This window comes from Podarcis bocagei (assembly GCF_964188305.1).
Source record: "Podarcis bocagei genome assembly, chromosome: 14".
Classification (NCBI taxonomy): domain Eukaryota; kingdom Metazoa; phylum Chordata; class Lepidosauria; order Squamata; family Lacertidae; genus Podarcis; species Podarcis bocagei.
The window spans coordinates 39,614,793-39,630,275 of NC_138139.1; the positions used below are offsets into that span (position 1 = coordinate 39,614,793).

Below are 15,483 nucleotides of genomic sequence, written 5' to 3' on the forward strand. Positions count from 1 at the left end.
GCCTATAATTTACCTTCAGACTGGGATTCTTAATCTCCATTGTTGCATTTAAGTTTGTATTTCTGTTCTCTGCCCCAATAGACAGTATGAAGATCCCATGCTGCCTGAAACATCAGAAGTGATTTATTTCTTCCTGTCTTATTCCTGATGGTTGTAGTGGTTTTTTTTTCCTTTCTCTATATCTATCTAACTTTATTTTTTTTAAAAAAACACCTGCTGCTTCTTTGCCATTCTTGCTGGGGAACTTGCCTCTGCCATCATCAACCCGTCCCATCTCATTGTTGGGAAGAAGGTCTGTGTACTTGCCTGAGTGTGTTGTGCTGTATTCTCACTTCCTGTACACTGCCATGACTCTCTTTTTTAAGCGTTTCATTTGTACTGAGTGTGTGTTTGTCGCTTTCAACAAAAGCAAGCAGAATGAACAGCGTAAAAGCATGTTTCTCTACACAGTGTGAAGTGGATGCGTGCGTGAATGTTGAAAGCATCCGTGGGTTCATGAGAACAGTTGAAATGAGACTAGGTAACTAAACATTTCCCTTCCATTCTGTAATGGAAGGAAATTCTAGTCCCCCTATACTGCACTCTCAACATTTGGGGCGGAGGCTCTCCATAACTTTGGCTGCAAACACACCCTAAATTTAAAGCATGTGAATTCCCCCAGAGAATCCCGTGAAGTGTTGTTAAAGTGTGCTGGAAACTACAGTTCCCAAGGTTCTTTGGGGAAAGCCATGTGCTTTAAATGTATGGGGTGTATGCAGTCTTTGTAAGGTCACCCGGTGAGTTTTGCAGTGAAGCAGGGATTCGTACTCTAGACCTGGCTCTTTTTTGCTTCCTGTTCTGCATTGGCAACTTTCATTCACAAAAGCAGCAATAGGATTCAAACCAGGCAGGAGGAACCTGTGGCCTACCAGATGCTGCTGAACTGCCACCTAAATTGTAAATCTAATATATTATCTATCTATCTATCTATCTATCTATCTATCTGTCTGTCTATCTGTCTATCTGTCTATCATCTCCCACCTTTTCCCTAGATGGAACTCAAGGTAGCTTAGAGATTAAAAAAAAGAAGTGCTAAAAGTTCAGGGTTGTTTAAACAAACCAAAAATGATTGTGAAGCGCTCCAAAAGCATCTCTCAAAACTGAGGAAATGAGCAGTAAAATGGCAAGTGCAATTCAGCGTAAACAATTATAAAGTGATGAATGTCGCCCCCCCCCCAATATGCTTACATTCGTAACTCCCTTTACTCTCCGTCAGCATAGCCGATGGTCAGGCATGATGGAAGTTGTAGTCCAGCAGCATTTGGAAGGCCACAGGTTTTACACCCCTGCCCTACTAAGTGTGTTTAGGATAATGTCATATGTGGGGGGGAAACCCAAAGTTTGTGCAAGATGTATCTAAACTTTCACAAATAGTGCATTTGCCAGATGAACAGAGCTGGAATAGTGATCTGATTTCTCTAGAATTGCCTTCACCAACTTACTGCACTCCAGATGATTTGGATAACAGCCATCATCAGCCCCAGCTTGATGGGAGTTGTAATCTAAAACATCTGGAGGGCACGAAGTTGGGGAAAGCTGCTGTAGAGTGTGCATGTTTAACAAGTGTATTATGTGGCCAATAGTAAGATTTCATTTTTCCTCCTGTCCTTCATCTTCCCAGCAACAACTCCATAAAACTAAAAAGGTGGGAGGAGAGAATGGCAGCCTAGTCTCATATATGGAGCTTGCTGCAGTAGTTATGGAGACTAAGGTCACTTCCCACATCTGTCCTTGCAAAACTGGGAAGCGTAGTTCTGTGAGGGGGGCCAGTGATCTATAAGAGAATTCTTAGACCCCTGGGCAAGCTACAGTTCCCAGCACTCTTTGGAAGGGGCAACATGATAGTTAAATGGAGTGCTAATATATCCACAAAGTGGGAAAGACTCAATTGGGATTTTTTTTTTGTAACAGCAGTATAACATTTCAGAGCTGACCTCACTAGCGAGCCCCTCAACTCCTCCCTCACCCTGCCAAACCTCTTCAGGGATAGTTTTCTTGTGATGTCTAGCTGGGGTTGGATCCTTCCACAGTGGTTCAGCACTAATCTGCATAGAAGTTCAGGGGAAGTCAGACAGTTAAGCTTCACTGTGTGACATTAGGTACTTCCAATGAAACAGTTGGCCCAGCGGCAAAGTCTTTAAAGTTTCGCTTTGTCATTGGCAACCTAGTGACCAGAAACTAGTGACTAGGAGGACTGAAATACGTGACAGATGATCGAATTAGATCAGAGCTGGCCCTTGGATCATAGCTGTCAACTTTTCCCTTTTCTTGCGAGGAATCCTATTCGGAATAAGGGAATTTCCCTTTAAAAAAGGGAAAAGTTGACAGCCATGCTTTGGATAAACAGAAGAAAGGAGATGTTTTTCTCCCTCTCTCATCATACTAGAACTTTGGGCCATTCAGTGAAGTTGAATGTTGGAAGATTCAGGACAAACTCCCATAAGAGGTATTAATGGCCACCAACTTGGTGTAAAAGAGGATTAATGGAGGCTGAGGCTATTTAGGGCTACTAGCCGTGATGACTATGCTTCTGTCTCCCCTGTTGGAGGCACTATGCCTCTGAATACCAATGGTTGGGAATTGCTGGTGGGAAGAGTGCTGTTGTGCTCAGGTCCTGCTTTTGGGCTTTTCTTAACTTGCATCAAGTAGCTTCTACCCACAAATCAAAGTTGGCCTGCAAGGGCGGAGGTCTGATTCACTAGTATGTTCCTTGCTGGGAATGCACTGGCCAAACAGCACCCAGCAGGACTGAACACTCTGCTTCTCAGCTGATGTGGAGAGGGTTTAGTTGTGTTCTACTTTGCTAGCATGTTCCCCCACAGGGATCACACATGCAAAGAAGCACCCAGCATGATTGAACGCTGCCCATCAGCTGACAACACCCAGCGATACCAGCTGACTGACAGGTGGTGTGGTTTTGGGAAAATGGCTTCACAGGTCAAATTCAACTCCCTGACAGGCCAAGATTGGTGCACGAGGTGGACTTTCTCTACCCCTGCACTAAATTAGATGTGCATAATATTGGACTTTGCTAATAACTCGCTGTGCTCATGGCTTGTGCTCTTGAATCCAGATTGAAAACAAGCAGGGCTGTGCGAAACAGAGGAGTTGAGTGACTCGCTCATTGGCTAGGCCTTTTCAAAAAGGTTTTAACACATTATAGTGGGGTGGGTCCAGCTTTTAAGTCTAAGGGCTTATGCACATTTACCTTTCCTCTACTCTTTCCAGGCACAGTCCACAATTTCAACCTCTGGGTCTAAGCACCCCCCCCCCCTTTTTTAATTTTGCTCTGGAACTTTCCTCTTGAAAACCCACTCTTTCAAGCTCAATCAGAGCAAATGTCAATCCACAGAAAACCTGAATTGGTGTTTGTTCCAGTTCAGCCTTAAAGAGCTGTTTTTGTCGGGGAAAGCTTAGGGCAAAACAAACAAACAAAAAACCGCTCGTCCATAGAGTGTTAATGTATAGATCTCTACATGGAAAGTGTGGGATAAAAGGTAAGTGTGAATAAGCCCTAAGAATACCCATTTTAGTGCAGTTGTTTCTTCTGTCCCGTCTCCTAAAGGAAGTATCTGTACTTGAGTGAATGCATCCGTCTGCGTTTTCAGAAATGTTTGCTTCTGTTCCGTGACCTCGACAGGGCGAGTGGCGCTTTGCACTGTGCAGCAAAACATATATGTTGCAGGCTCTCAAAGTACGAGGCTGCTTCTCCTAAGTAAGAATTGGCCAGCAAAGCATAAGGCTTAAATCTTTCCAAAGGGTGCAGATCAAAATTGTGTGTTGCCTCGTGTTTTATTTTTTCTTTTCCACCCCTCCAGGGATGGGCAAAGAAGTGGGGAACCTGTTGATGGAGAACACACAGCTACTGGAAACAAAGTAAGACACCAGCTCATGCTCTAGAAATACTTTGCTTGTTTGCTTAGGTGTATGGCATGGACATGGTTGACATTTGTGTGTTGCCACTTTGCTTGCTAGCATTTCGGTGACCACCAACTTAGAAGGCTTAAAAAAAGGATTAAACAAATTCATGTATAAGGGTATCAGTGGCTACTAGCCTTGATGGCTGTGTTCCACTGTTAGTAGTAGCATGTCTCTGATAATTGCACGAAGAACTTCCAAGCAATGGTTCTTAAGAGGGTTGAGAATTGTTTCTGAGAGGGGTCACTTCTAGGGGTGTGGCGAGAAATTAAATAGGGAATCTCATAAAGGCAGACTTCCATACTTGGTTTCTGCCAACAGAATCAGTGCTTCCCACAGAAAAGTCTCCGTACAACCTGCCATACTGTAAAATCCATATAAATGCAGTTCAAAACAGCAAATTCATAACAAATATAACATTTGAAACCACCAGCAATACACTAAATGAGATTGAGTGTTTGTGGGGGGGGGGAGGCTCGGTTAATTTCATTGTACACAGGTTGTACATTGACAGTAAAGGTATTATTATTATTATTATTATTATTATTATTATTATTACTACTACTACTACTACTACTACTACTACTACTACTACTATAAAAGCATCTGCAATAATCATGAAGAAACAAACCGCCCTTTTCCCCACACAACACAAGTATGATTGACAAGGGAACTAAATACAGTGGTGCCTCGCAAGACGAAATTAATTCGTTCCGCAAGTTTTTTCTTCTTGTGAGTTTTTTGTCTTGCGAAGCACGGTTTCCCATAGGAATGCATTGAAAATCAAACAATGCGTTCCTATGGAGACCGTCCGGGGACAGAGGGGAAGTGCCGCGCGCCTTCCCCTCTGTCCCGGACCTGTTTAAAGCAAGGGGCGGCGTGGAGAAGATTGCTTCTCCCCGTTGCCTGCCCCGCAATCTCCGGGGACAGAGGGGAAGGCACGCGCGCCTTCCCTTCTGTCCCCGGACCTGTTTTAAAGCAAGGGAAGGGGCAGCGGGGAGAATCGCTTCTCCCCGTTGCCGCCCCTTGGTTCAAAAGGGGTCCGGGGAGAGAGGGGAAGGTGCACGCGCCTTCCCCTCTGTCCCCTCTTTTGAAGCAAGGGGCGGAGGGGAGAAGATCGCTTCTCCCCGTTGCCGCCCCTTGGTTCAAAAGGGGTCCGGGGAGAGAGGGGAAGGTGCGCGCGCCTTCCCCTCTGTCCCCGGAGATTGCGGGGCTGGCAACGGGCAGAAGCGATCTTCTCCCCGCTGCCCCTTGCTTCAAAAGAGGTCCGGGGACAGCGGGGAAGACGCGCTGCGCTTCCCCGCTATCCCCGGAGCTTGCAGGGCAAGCTTCGTTTTGCGAAGCAAGCCCATAGGGAAATGCGTCTTGCGAAGTGGCTAAGAAAACGAAAAACTCCTTCGTCTAGCGAGTTTTTCGTCTTCCGAGGCGTTCGTCTTGCGGGGTACCACTGTATTGTTATGCAATAACCACAATTCCTAAGAAAGTAAAAACTTCTTCAGTGGGTGCAGGGTGAAATTCCCTGGGAAACCAGAGCCTACTACCCAAAAGCCCATTCTCTCTCTCTCTCACTGCTGTCCTCTAGACTAGGGTTGTAAGAAGGCATTGCTTTCAATCCTCCCCTATATTCATCACAGGCTGCACTGATACTTTTCTGCTGCAGTTAATCTTCCACCAAAATGATGTTATCCACCTCACTATCTGCTGTGGCACATACGTTTTTCTTTTCCTTTCCCCTATCCTAAAGAAATGCTCTGAACATAGTGAAGAACGATTTAATTGCAAAGGTAGACCAGCTCACCGGGGAGCAGGAGGTGTTGAAAGGTGAGCTTGAAGCAGCAAAGCAAGCGAAAGCTAAGATGGAAGCTAGGATCAAGGAACTCGAAGAGGAACTGAAAAGGTGAGTGTCCTGCTGCTGCTTGAGCAGTTTCCTCAGCTATGGGTAGGCAAGTCATTCGGGACAAAAAAAGAAGGCTGATGGGTGCTAGATTCCAAGGCAATCTGTAGGGCAGCACTTGGGCTACCCTGGCTATTGTCGCAACAACACTTGGAGGCCCACAAGTTCTCCCCCTGCCCCCTCTGCTAAATGGACCCTCCCACAGCACCACATCCCAGATCTTCATGAGCAAAAGCAAACCTGCAGGAGACCCAACGGTGGTCCTTCTGTACATATCACATTTGGTATGGCCCTCTCTACATGCCACAGTCAAACGAAGAGCTCAGGTGGATATTGATTTGTGAAAAACGAGGCGGACAAATCAACTTTTCATGTTGGTGCTTCTCATTCTTGTTCTTGTATTAAATCCCCCCCCCCCCCACCTTTGTAACTGTTAGCAAAAATGGTCCAGTTTACATTTTTGGGGGAGCAGGGTGAAGTATTACTGTCTTCTGTTTTTAACATATATGGATTGGGGGTGTGTGTTTTTTATCCTTGGTTGTTGCCTTGGGCTGCTCACATAAAGCCAGATGTTCCCCTCGCCTCATACACTTTCTGTAGCAAATGTAGCAAAATGGCCTAGCTAGGGTAGCCATACGCCCAGATTTTCCCAGACATTACCGGAATTTCAGTGGTGGAAGTGATGTGGGGGGGGGGGGGAGAGAGAGAATTTCTAAAAAGCAGTGGTTTGTCCTGGATTTTGGGCAAAATAACCAAAAAATCGCTTGGGTCATTTCTCAAAAACAACTTTGGCTTTTTTCAGCAATTTGTTTGTGTCTGGATTTTCACTTCTTGAAAGATGGCAGCCCTAGTGAGCAACTGAAGCCCAGGACAGCATACCCCGTCAAGAGGGGCTGCTGTTTGGCCTCTTCCTTTCTTTGATGTTCTTTGCTCTGTTTTCTAGAGTGAAATCCGAAGTGATCGTTGCCCGCCGAGAGCCCAAAGAAGAGGTGGAGGATGTAAGCAGCTATCTCTGTACAGAATTGGTATATTACATTATTAAAATGCCTAGGGAAGGAGGGTTTTTTTGTGGGAATGGGGGGTTTTCTTCCTCAATTACTTGAACACTGACACCAAAGTGCATATTTTATCATCCTCAGGTGTGTGGGGCAGCCCAAAGAGGCTGTTCTCTTTGGGTTGTCACCACATCCATGACTACCGCAGCCTGGGTATAATCATATCAAAATGGAAGTACTGGATGCCACTGCAATCCTAACCCCACTTACCTGGGAGCAAGCCCCATTGAGATCAGTAAGACTTGCTTCTGAGTAGACATGGTTAGGATTGCACCATTAAGGTCAGATTACCCTTACATATGTGTCCGTCCCCCCCCCCCACAAATAGTCTCTGGTATGGGGAAGGTAGGGGACTTTAAGTCTTTGCCTCCCTCATTGTGGTCCTAAACCAAATCTCCCTTGTACGTGATAACATGAGGAGGAACATAGGAAGCTGTCTTATCTGCAGTTAGGTGACTGGTCCTCCTAGATCAGGGTTTAGCCACACTTCCTTTTTGCCCCATTCTTTCCAGGTCCGCACTTAAAAGCTCTGTGTCCAAGTGTGGGTTTGTTTTTTGCTTTTTGCCCTGGAGTTTCTCCCCATGAAAACCTGCTCTTTAGCGCTCAATCAGAGCAAATGTCAATTCCGGTTTTGCGCAAATTGCTGTTTGCTCTGATTGAGCTTTAAAGAGAAAGTTTGCACTGGGGAAAGTTGCGGGACAACAGCAATCACATCTCTCACTACTGCTGAACACCATGTTCCTTCCTACCCAGAAGATTCCATCAGAATGAGGTTGGGAAAACATTGCTTTCTGCTCCCATGCAATCGCTCTGGTGACATCACCCCCAAAGCTAGTTTAGGATGAGGGCAGAAACAGGAAGTAGTGTGTCCTGTCCTCGCTCATCTTCTGGGTTACAAGGAGCTTCACAGAAAAATTACACGAACCATCTGCGGTGAGTGTGAATGCCATGCTGATATGTGGGACAAACATTTCCCCTTGACACACACAATCTCCACATACATGTTCCTTGTTGCTGAAGTGCCTCCCTAAACTTTGCAGCGTATGACAAAGTTGGGTGTGTATTTTAGCTCTTATAGCTGGTCTCCTAGCTACCCAGCAATGCTGCCTGCAATCTCCTGATCAGCAGCCCATTAGCCTTTAGCACTTACTGTTGGGACGGATGAAAGGGGCTGCATTTCGAACCTGTCCCTTCTCTCTATGCTGTCAGTGGTCACTGGGATCTCCCCCAGAGAATCATCCAGATAATGAGTATGACCAGGTAAGCTCAGCCATGCTGGGTAAGAAGGTCCAAGCCTTCTTCCGCAGTAGAATAAGCAGCTCTTCCCTCAGTCTCCCACCACATGTCTTTTGGGGACTTCTTTGTAGAGAAAGGCAGGCTGATTTTAATCCTGTGAGCTACTAATGTGTGTTTCAGTGCTGACTTGCTAATGCGGTTGATATGCCCATGCAGGCACCCTTAGTTCTGATGTAGAATTACTTGTTCATTCTGATCTTGGGGTGAAGACAGACGTAGCACTTTTGAGAGTGGCAGAGATTGCTTGAATTCACTTTTGAATTCCTGATCTACACATGCATGAATCTTCTTTTCTATGATTCTTCTTTTCTGGGAGAGGGAAACTAGAGCTTTGTACGTTTCTGGCATATTGGGGGAAAGAAACTCTTGGTAGTTGCCTGTTGTCTAGTCTGTGAAGTCATTACCTCCCCACGTCCCCAGAACAATTTTGAAATGGTTTCTAAAAAAATTGAGTTTTATGGTAATGTGAAGGGTGAACAAAAAAGCTTACAAATGCATATAAATTCCCATTATTATTTTTTAAAAATAGAAAGATGGGCAATCTTTATGAATCATGACAGGGAGAGGAATAAGACTGAATTCATGCAACGGGTGCATTACTGCTTTGGCCACTGTTAAAGACTGTTACTTCTGCCTTCTCCCTTAAATAATCCTCCACTTTTGCATTGTATTGCACTGTTTACAAATTAGGCTTCCTCCTGTTACAGGAAGTTTGGCTATGCATGGGCTTAATATGAGTTGACTAACCCATATTAACACTTCATTCCTAATGGCAGGCTAATTAGACTTGGATGCTAACTAGCATTACCTTGGAGGCTTGCAGAACACGAATTAGCTTTTTGCTCATCACTTCTCCAGGTGTCATGTTTTCGTTGCTTATATGATGTTGTAGTTAGATTCTCTTTGCTAAAATTAACAGGGGGGGTACACCTGGAAGAAGCTAACAATTGTTGCTTTAGTCTCCTGGCTTCATGCTTTACTAACCTTAATCCCCTTCCATTTCCCATTGGTTGAAGCCGTCCTCCTCCCCTCTGCAGGACAACATTCCCATAGCTCAGCGCCGGCGGTTCACCCGTGTGGAGATGGCCCGGGTCTTGATGGAGCGCAACCAATACAAGGAGAGGTTGATGGAGCTGCAGGAGGCTGTCAGGTGGACCGAGATGATCAGGTATGGGGGTTGGGTGCTTTATTATTGCAGCATCGTAAAAGTGTTGAGAGGAACCTAGCAGGTGGGCTAGAGGTGCTCTGTGGTTCTGGAGTACCAGTGGTCATTTTGCGTGAGACGCAGAATTCAGCACCCTGATCACCTCAGCATCAGACAAAAAACCCAGTGGGTTTTTAACTCTCATTGGGTAGGTCTAAATGTATTCCAGCACCTCAAGAATCTTAGTGTTCATTTGAAAAAGAAGAAACGCAAAAACCCAATTATAGCCTTTACACGTGGCTTAATCTCATGTAATTGGGTTAGGGATTGCAGCCTTAACCTGTGGACTATTATTATTTGTTCGTATGCTTGGTTTTAATGTGGGGTTTGTTTGTTTTTTTGCATTGTAAGTAACTTGAGAGACTTTCGTGAGAAAAGCAACAAATAAATATAAATAAAATAAAATAGTTGCTTGCTTTTGTAGTGTGCAAGAGTTATGTATGATGTGGTTTATGCTGGATTGCATTATGATTAGGTGAGGGTTGTTGCATTAAATTATATTCTATGCATAATATTTTTATCATGGGTTTGTTCTGTTATACCTAATGATGATGTACATATATAATTATCTGTTGCTTGATCTATTTATTTATATGGATGCTCATTTTTATTTTTATTTTACAAATTTATAAAAATTCTATTTACTGGAACTGTTTCAAGGCTTTTCCTTTCTTTTTGCTTCTGGGCCTTCAGTGCATGTCATTTGTAGTTGAATCCTGAAACCAACAGGCATACTAGTCCTCAGATCCCCAAATTAACCTTTTTTGCCATTTATTTTGTCCGCTCATCTGTTGTCCAGCCGTTTAAAAATTATCTATTGTATTTGTTCACAGAGCCTCTCGGGAGCACCCTTCTGTCCAGGAGAAAAAGAAATCTACTATTTGGCAATTGTAAGTAGTGTGTTTGCTTGTGAACTGTGAAATGCAGAAGAACGTGTGCAGTAGAGACTTTTCTGTACAGTCAAGTAAAAGCACACTAATTCTACCAGTTCATTTTTACGGACAAAGTTGCATATTTGGATGTGAGAAGGGAGGTAACATCACTGGTGCAATAGATAGCCTGTGCTGCCTCTTGACATTCTTTATGTTTAAACCTTGCACATTCCATCAGATGAGGGTGTGTGAAGACAGTTTCAACTCACCCAGCACTTTTGGGTAGCTGCTGGGGCTCCAGAGTTTCAAAAAAGCACATCACCGAACCATCCTTCTCTGTCCTCTGTAGCTGCAAACTCTCATTTTAAATTTCCCATTGTGCCACAGAGCACCGTTGTGTTGAGTGCTGCAGAGCATTATGGGAAGTTTAAAAAGATGGCTTCCAAGGTGCTAGCTGATCATGCCAGGTAAAGAAGAGGCTCCCAAGATGGTACTTTGCCAAGACCCCTCTCAATCAAAGGGAATAAATAAAATATTAAAGAAGAGCAGTTGTGGCAGTGAACTGCTTCACATCCTCCAGCAACCCTGGGATTAGATGGATGGGGTCTTCAAGCTCAGAAGATGTGGCTTTCAGATAGGTTTGAACTCTGGTCCACTATATATTGCTGAACTATCATTCCTCACCATTGTCCACACTGGTTGGGGCTGATGGGTATTGTCATCCAACAACATCAGGAGTGCCACTGTTTCCCCACCTGATCATTTTCAGACTCATGCATGCAAACAGCAGATGAAATGCCAAATTTATTCTTGCACAAGATGCTCTCCCATTAAAACCTAAACATAGTACAACTCCTTGCCTCATCCCATGTCAGGAAGTTCTCTAATGTTTAGCAACTTTCCAGTAACTTCCATATAGGATTCTTTCTGTTTCTCATTTTTCCCATTTTAAATTCAGTTCTCCTCGTTTTTGCTGCAATTTGCACTTTAAAAAAAAATCCTCTTGAATACTCACCAGCATTTTAGTGCGCATTTCTCCTAATAAATATATATTTTTGGATACAGTTTTGATTAATATGCACATTTTTGCAAGCAGTTTTTCCTAAGACTAAGCATTTTGTATGTTATCTTCACTAATAGATAACATCTATTTTTCTGCATTTTCTTACACATTGTTTGGTTGGAGAACTGCACTGCAAAATTCCAAGATGTGTGAATTTCAAAGGGTTGCTGTGTTTTGATAGGTGTATTGGGTCTGAGAAGCGTGAATTAGGTAGTTTCTCATTAAAATGCAAACAAATAATCCCCGCCCCCAATTCATACTCCTGTACCTCCTTTCTTCTTCTTTGGGATTAACAATACAAAACTCATGATTTAACACCTTTGGCTTCCTTCTTTCTCCCCAGCTTCAGCCGCCTGTTCAGCTCCTCCTCCAGTCCTCCACCTGCCAAAAGGAGTTACCCATCAGTGAACATCCATTACAAATCTCCCACGGCAGCTGGGTTCAGCCAGCGCCGTAGCCACACTATGTGCCAGATCTCTGCTGGGAGTCGCACCCTTGAGTTCTTCCCGGATGAGTGAGTTCATCGACCACTTTGGCTAAAGTTCCTGCTGTGGCTTGTCCTAGTTGCTTGGCGGAAACCCAGAAAGTATAGCTTCAAAGCATGTGCTGACCAGATTTTGACAAGGCTGGACATAGTCAGTGGCTGCTTGGAATCCAGCGACCTGCAAATCTCCTTTTCGTTACTTTATAGTAATAAAAATATTTCAGGGAAAACTTAAGAATGAACAAGATAGTGAAGCACATCAAAGTAAAGAGGGGAACACGTTTTGCGTGTTAATATTTATTCAAATATTTGCCCTGAAAAGCACAACATGCTTGTCAAAGAAGAGAAGAAGACATGCATAAATTGGACATATCTATATATTGCCTCCAATGTTATTTTTACTCAGAGTAAACCCATGAAAATAATAGCCCTGGGTTAGTCATGTTCATTCGTTTCAATGGATCTCTGAGTAGAACTACCGTATTTTTCGCCCTATAGGACACACTTTTCCCCCTCCAAAAATGAAGGGGAAATGTGTGTTCGTCCTATGGGGCGAATTCAGGCTCTCGCTGAAGCCTGGAGTGCGAGAGGGGTCGGTGCGCACCGACTCCTCTCACTCTCCAGGCTTCAGGAAGCTATCCCCCCAGCCCGGCAAGCTCCGGGAATGATGGCGAGGTTGCGTGCCATTGCTCTCGGACCCGTTCTGGGGGCTGGGGTCGGGGGAAGCACGGGCTTCCCCCGCCCCCAGCCCCGCATGCTCCAAGAGCGATGGGGAGGTTGCGCAACCTCGCCTTCGCTCCCGGACCCCCAGCCTTGAGGCTAAAAACGAAGCCAGGACAGCGAGCGGGATCCATCCCACTCGCTGTCATGGCTACTTTGCTCTTTGGGGCTGGGGGGGGAGGGGAAAGTAATTTTCCCCCCTTTATTTCCCCCCCCCCCAAAAAATAAGTGTGCCCTATGGGCCGGTGCGCCCTATAGGGCGAAAAATACGGTAAATAGCACATCACAACCCTAATAGTAAAAAGGGCTTACCTTTGATTCCCACAGAACCAAGGTTTTGACAAATGCCTTTTGGATGGATGCATCATGCCTCAGTGGATTTTTAGCACCCGGTTTTGCTCAGGAATTCTAAGGACCACCCCCAATCAGTTTAGTCTGGGAGTCAATAATTAAAATCAGTGCAGCTCAGAAAGGTTCATTTCACCTTCTTGATTCAAAATGGTGTCCAAGTGTATCCAAACCTAGAAAAAAGAAACCCAGCGTCTTGGTTTCAGACTCTATTGTGCAAAAATTGGCCATGCAATCTGAAGAGGTGTCCAAATGCTTAGAGAACTGATTAAAAAAATACTTTCTAAAATATATAGTAGGAGATCTCCTTGGTTCACTGCCATAGCTTTCCCCCCTGCTTTGTGTGTATTATTGACTGAGCTTCAACCTCTCTCTCTCTTTTTCCTCTCACTCCGTGAATCTCTGTCTTTCTGCTGCCACGGCAATGCTTCCTTGACCCTCTGCCTTTCATTTCTAACCATAGATTGAGAAGTAACACTGTTGCGTCTCTCCTCAGTGACTGTACGTCATCCGCACGTCGCGAACAGAAGCGTGAACAGTACCGCCAAGTCCGGGAGCACGTGCGGAATGATGACGGTCGCTTGCAGGCCTGTGGCTGGAGCCTGCCCGCCAAATACAAGCAGGTAGGACTCGTTCACCGAGAGGCAAGAGAGGTGAAGTTCGGTTTATTGAATTTGTGGAAATGTTTTCCACAACAACTATAAAAGTCCTGGTGTTGATTTACAGCAAGAATAACATGCAGTCATTAAAATACGTATGCTGTAACATCATTGAGGCCGAGAGGGGGTACCCAATCACCTGGGCAATCCAGGGCTGCCATACACATTGCCCAGGCTTGCACCCCAGGGAAGTCACTTCAGTGCTGCTAACTCAGTGGTTTGACTTCACCTCCAGAGGCGCACTTCATTGTCTCTTGAGACAGATGGATGCCAACAATTAACTTGTGGGCACTATCAAAATTGTCCATTAGCATATGAACTAGATAACTTTATAGTTGCCACATGTGTGTTACGTGTGTGTGTGTGAGAGAGATTTCTCCTGGTTGGCCACTGAAAGGAACAGGTTGTTGGACAAAATGGCCCTTTGATGTGCTCTTCTTATGCTCAGTTTGGCAGCTGGAAATCACATTTTGGTTGAGAGTTGAATCACGTCCTGTCCTTTCTGTCCCCAATAGCTGAGTCCCAATGGTGGCCAAGAGGACAACCGGATGAAAAATGTCCCAGTGCCTGTGTATTGCCGCCCACTAGTGGAAAAGGACCCTACCATGAAGGTAAGTGTCACATATGTGCAAAAGCTTCCCATTCCTTTTAGCAGATAGTTCTGTCGTTGCTGAACGTTGCGTCACAAGTTCTGGCATGCCTTCATGTGAATAACCTACTTGTCAAACAGAAGTGACGAAGATGTCCCAACAGTTGACACTCCCCTCCTGCCAAGCTTTTCAAGGCAAGGCAAGCTCACTCTTGGGGCTCTCTTGCCCTACAAATCTGCTGTGTGCACACATGATGCACACTTCATCTGGGCGGATGCGTCTGATTCCACCTGTGAAGGCAGCACTTGTTTCCTGGTAATGAGTCTGTGTGCTGCCCCTTTGCCTCCAGCTCCACCGCCAGCTCCTTCTCCTCCCTTTTGCTGGCCAGAGTCCTCCCACCTCCCTGATCACAGAATCATAGAGTTGGAATAGACCACAAGGGCCATCGAGTCCAACCCCCTGCCAAGCAGGAAACACCATCAGAGCACTCCTGACATATGGTTGTCAAGCCTCTGCTTAAAGACCTCCAAAGAAGGAGACTCCACCACACTCCTTGGCAGCAAATTCCACTGTCGAACAGCTCTTACTGTCAGGAAGTTCTTCCTAATGTTTAGGTGGAATCTTCTTTCTTGTAGTTTGGATCCATTACTCCATGTCCGCTTCCCTGGAGCAGCAGAAAACAACCTTTCTCCCTCCTCTATATGACATCCTTTTATATATTTGAACATGGCTATCATATCACCCCTTAACCTCCTCTTCTCCAGGCTAAACATGCCCAGCTCCCTTAGCCGTTCCTCATAAGGCATCGTTTCCAGACCTTTGACCATTTTGGTTGCCCTCCTCTGGACACGTTCCAGTTTGTCAGTGTCCTTCTTGAACTGTGGTGCCCAGAACTGGACACAGTACTCCAGGTGAGGTCTGACCAGAGCAGAATACAGTGGCACTATCACTTCCCTTGATCTAGATGCTATACTCCTATTGATGCAGCCCAGAATTGCATTGGCTTTTTTAGCTGCTGCGTCACACTGTTGGCTCATGTCAAGTTTGTGGTCAACCAAGACTCCTAGATCCTTTTCACATGTACTGCTCTCAAGCCAGGTGTCACCCATCTTGTATTTGTGCCTCTCATTTTTTTTTGCCCAAGTGCAATACTTTACATTTCTCCCTGTTAAAGTTCATCTTGTTTGTTTTGGCCCAGTTCTCTAATCTGTCAAGGTCGTTTTGAAGTGTGATCCTGTCCTCTGGGGTGTTAGCCACCCCTCCCAGTTTGGTGTCATCTGCAAATTTGATCAGGATGCCCTTGAGTCCATCATCGCAAGTCGTTGATAAAGATGTTGATGA

The 15,483-nt window shown here is 45.0% G+C and overlaps 1 protein-coding gene across 3 annotated transcripts in view; it reads left to right on the plus strand.

Moving 5' to 3' along the window:
* MAPK8IP3 (mitogen-activated protein kinase 8 interacting protein 3) overlaps positions 1–15,483 on the plus strand; it is an 84,251-nt gene that overhangs the window by 47,654 nt on the left and 21,114 nt on the right. For 2 of the 3 annotated variants that reach the window (XM_081170310.1, XM_081170311.1), the window contains 8 exons: positions 3,858–3,915; positions 5,702–5,854; positions 6,795–6,876; positions 9,219–9,370; positions 10,240–10,296; positions 11,685–11,855; positions 13,357–13,516; positions 14,068–14,163. In XM_081170310.1, the coding sequence (XP_081026436.1) occupies positions 3,858–3,915; positions 5,702–5,854; positions 6,795–6,876; positions 9,219–9,370; positions 10,240–10,296; positions 11,685–11,855; positions 13,357–13,516; positions 14,068–14,163 (929 nt within the window). The remainder of the gene's footprint in view (positions 1–3,857; positions 3,916–5,701; positions 5,855–6,794; positions 6,877–9,218; positions 9,371–10,239; positions 10,297–11,684; positions 11,856–13,356; positions 13,517–14,067; positions 14,164–15,483) is intronic. The other variant, XM_081170312.1, reaches the window with a different exon arrangement.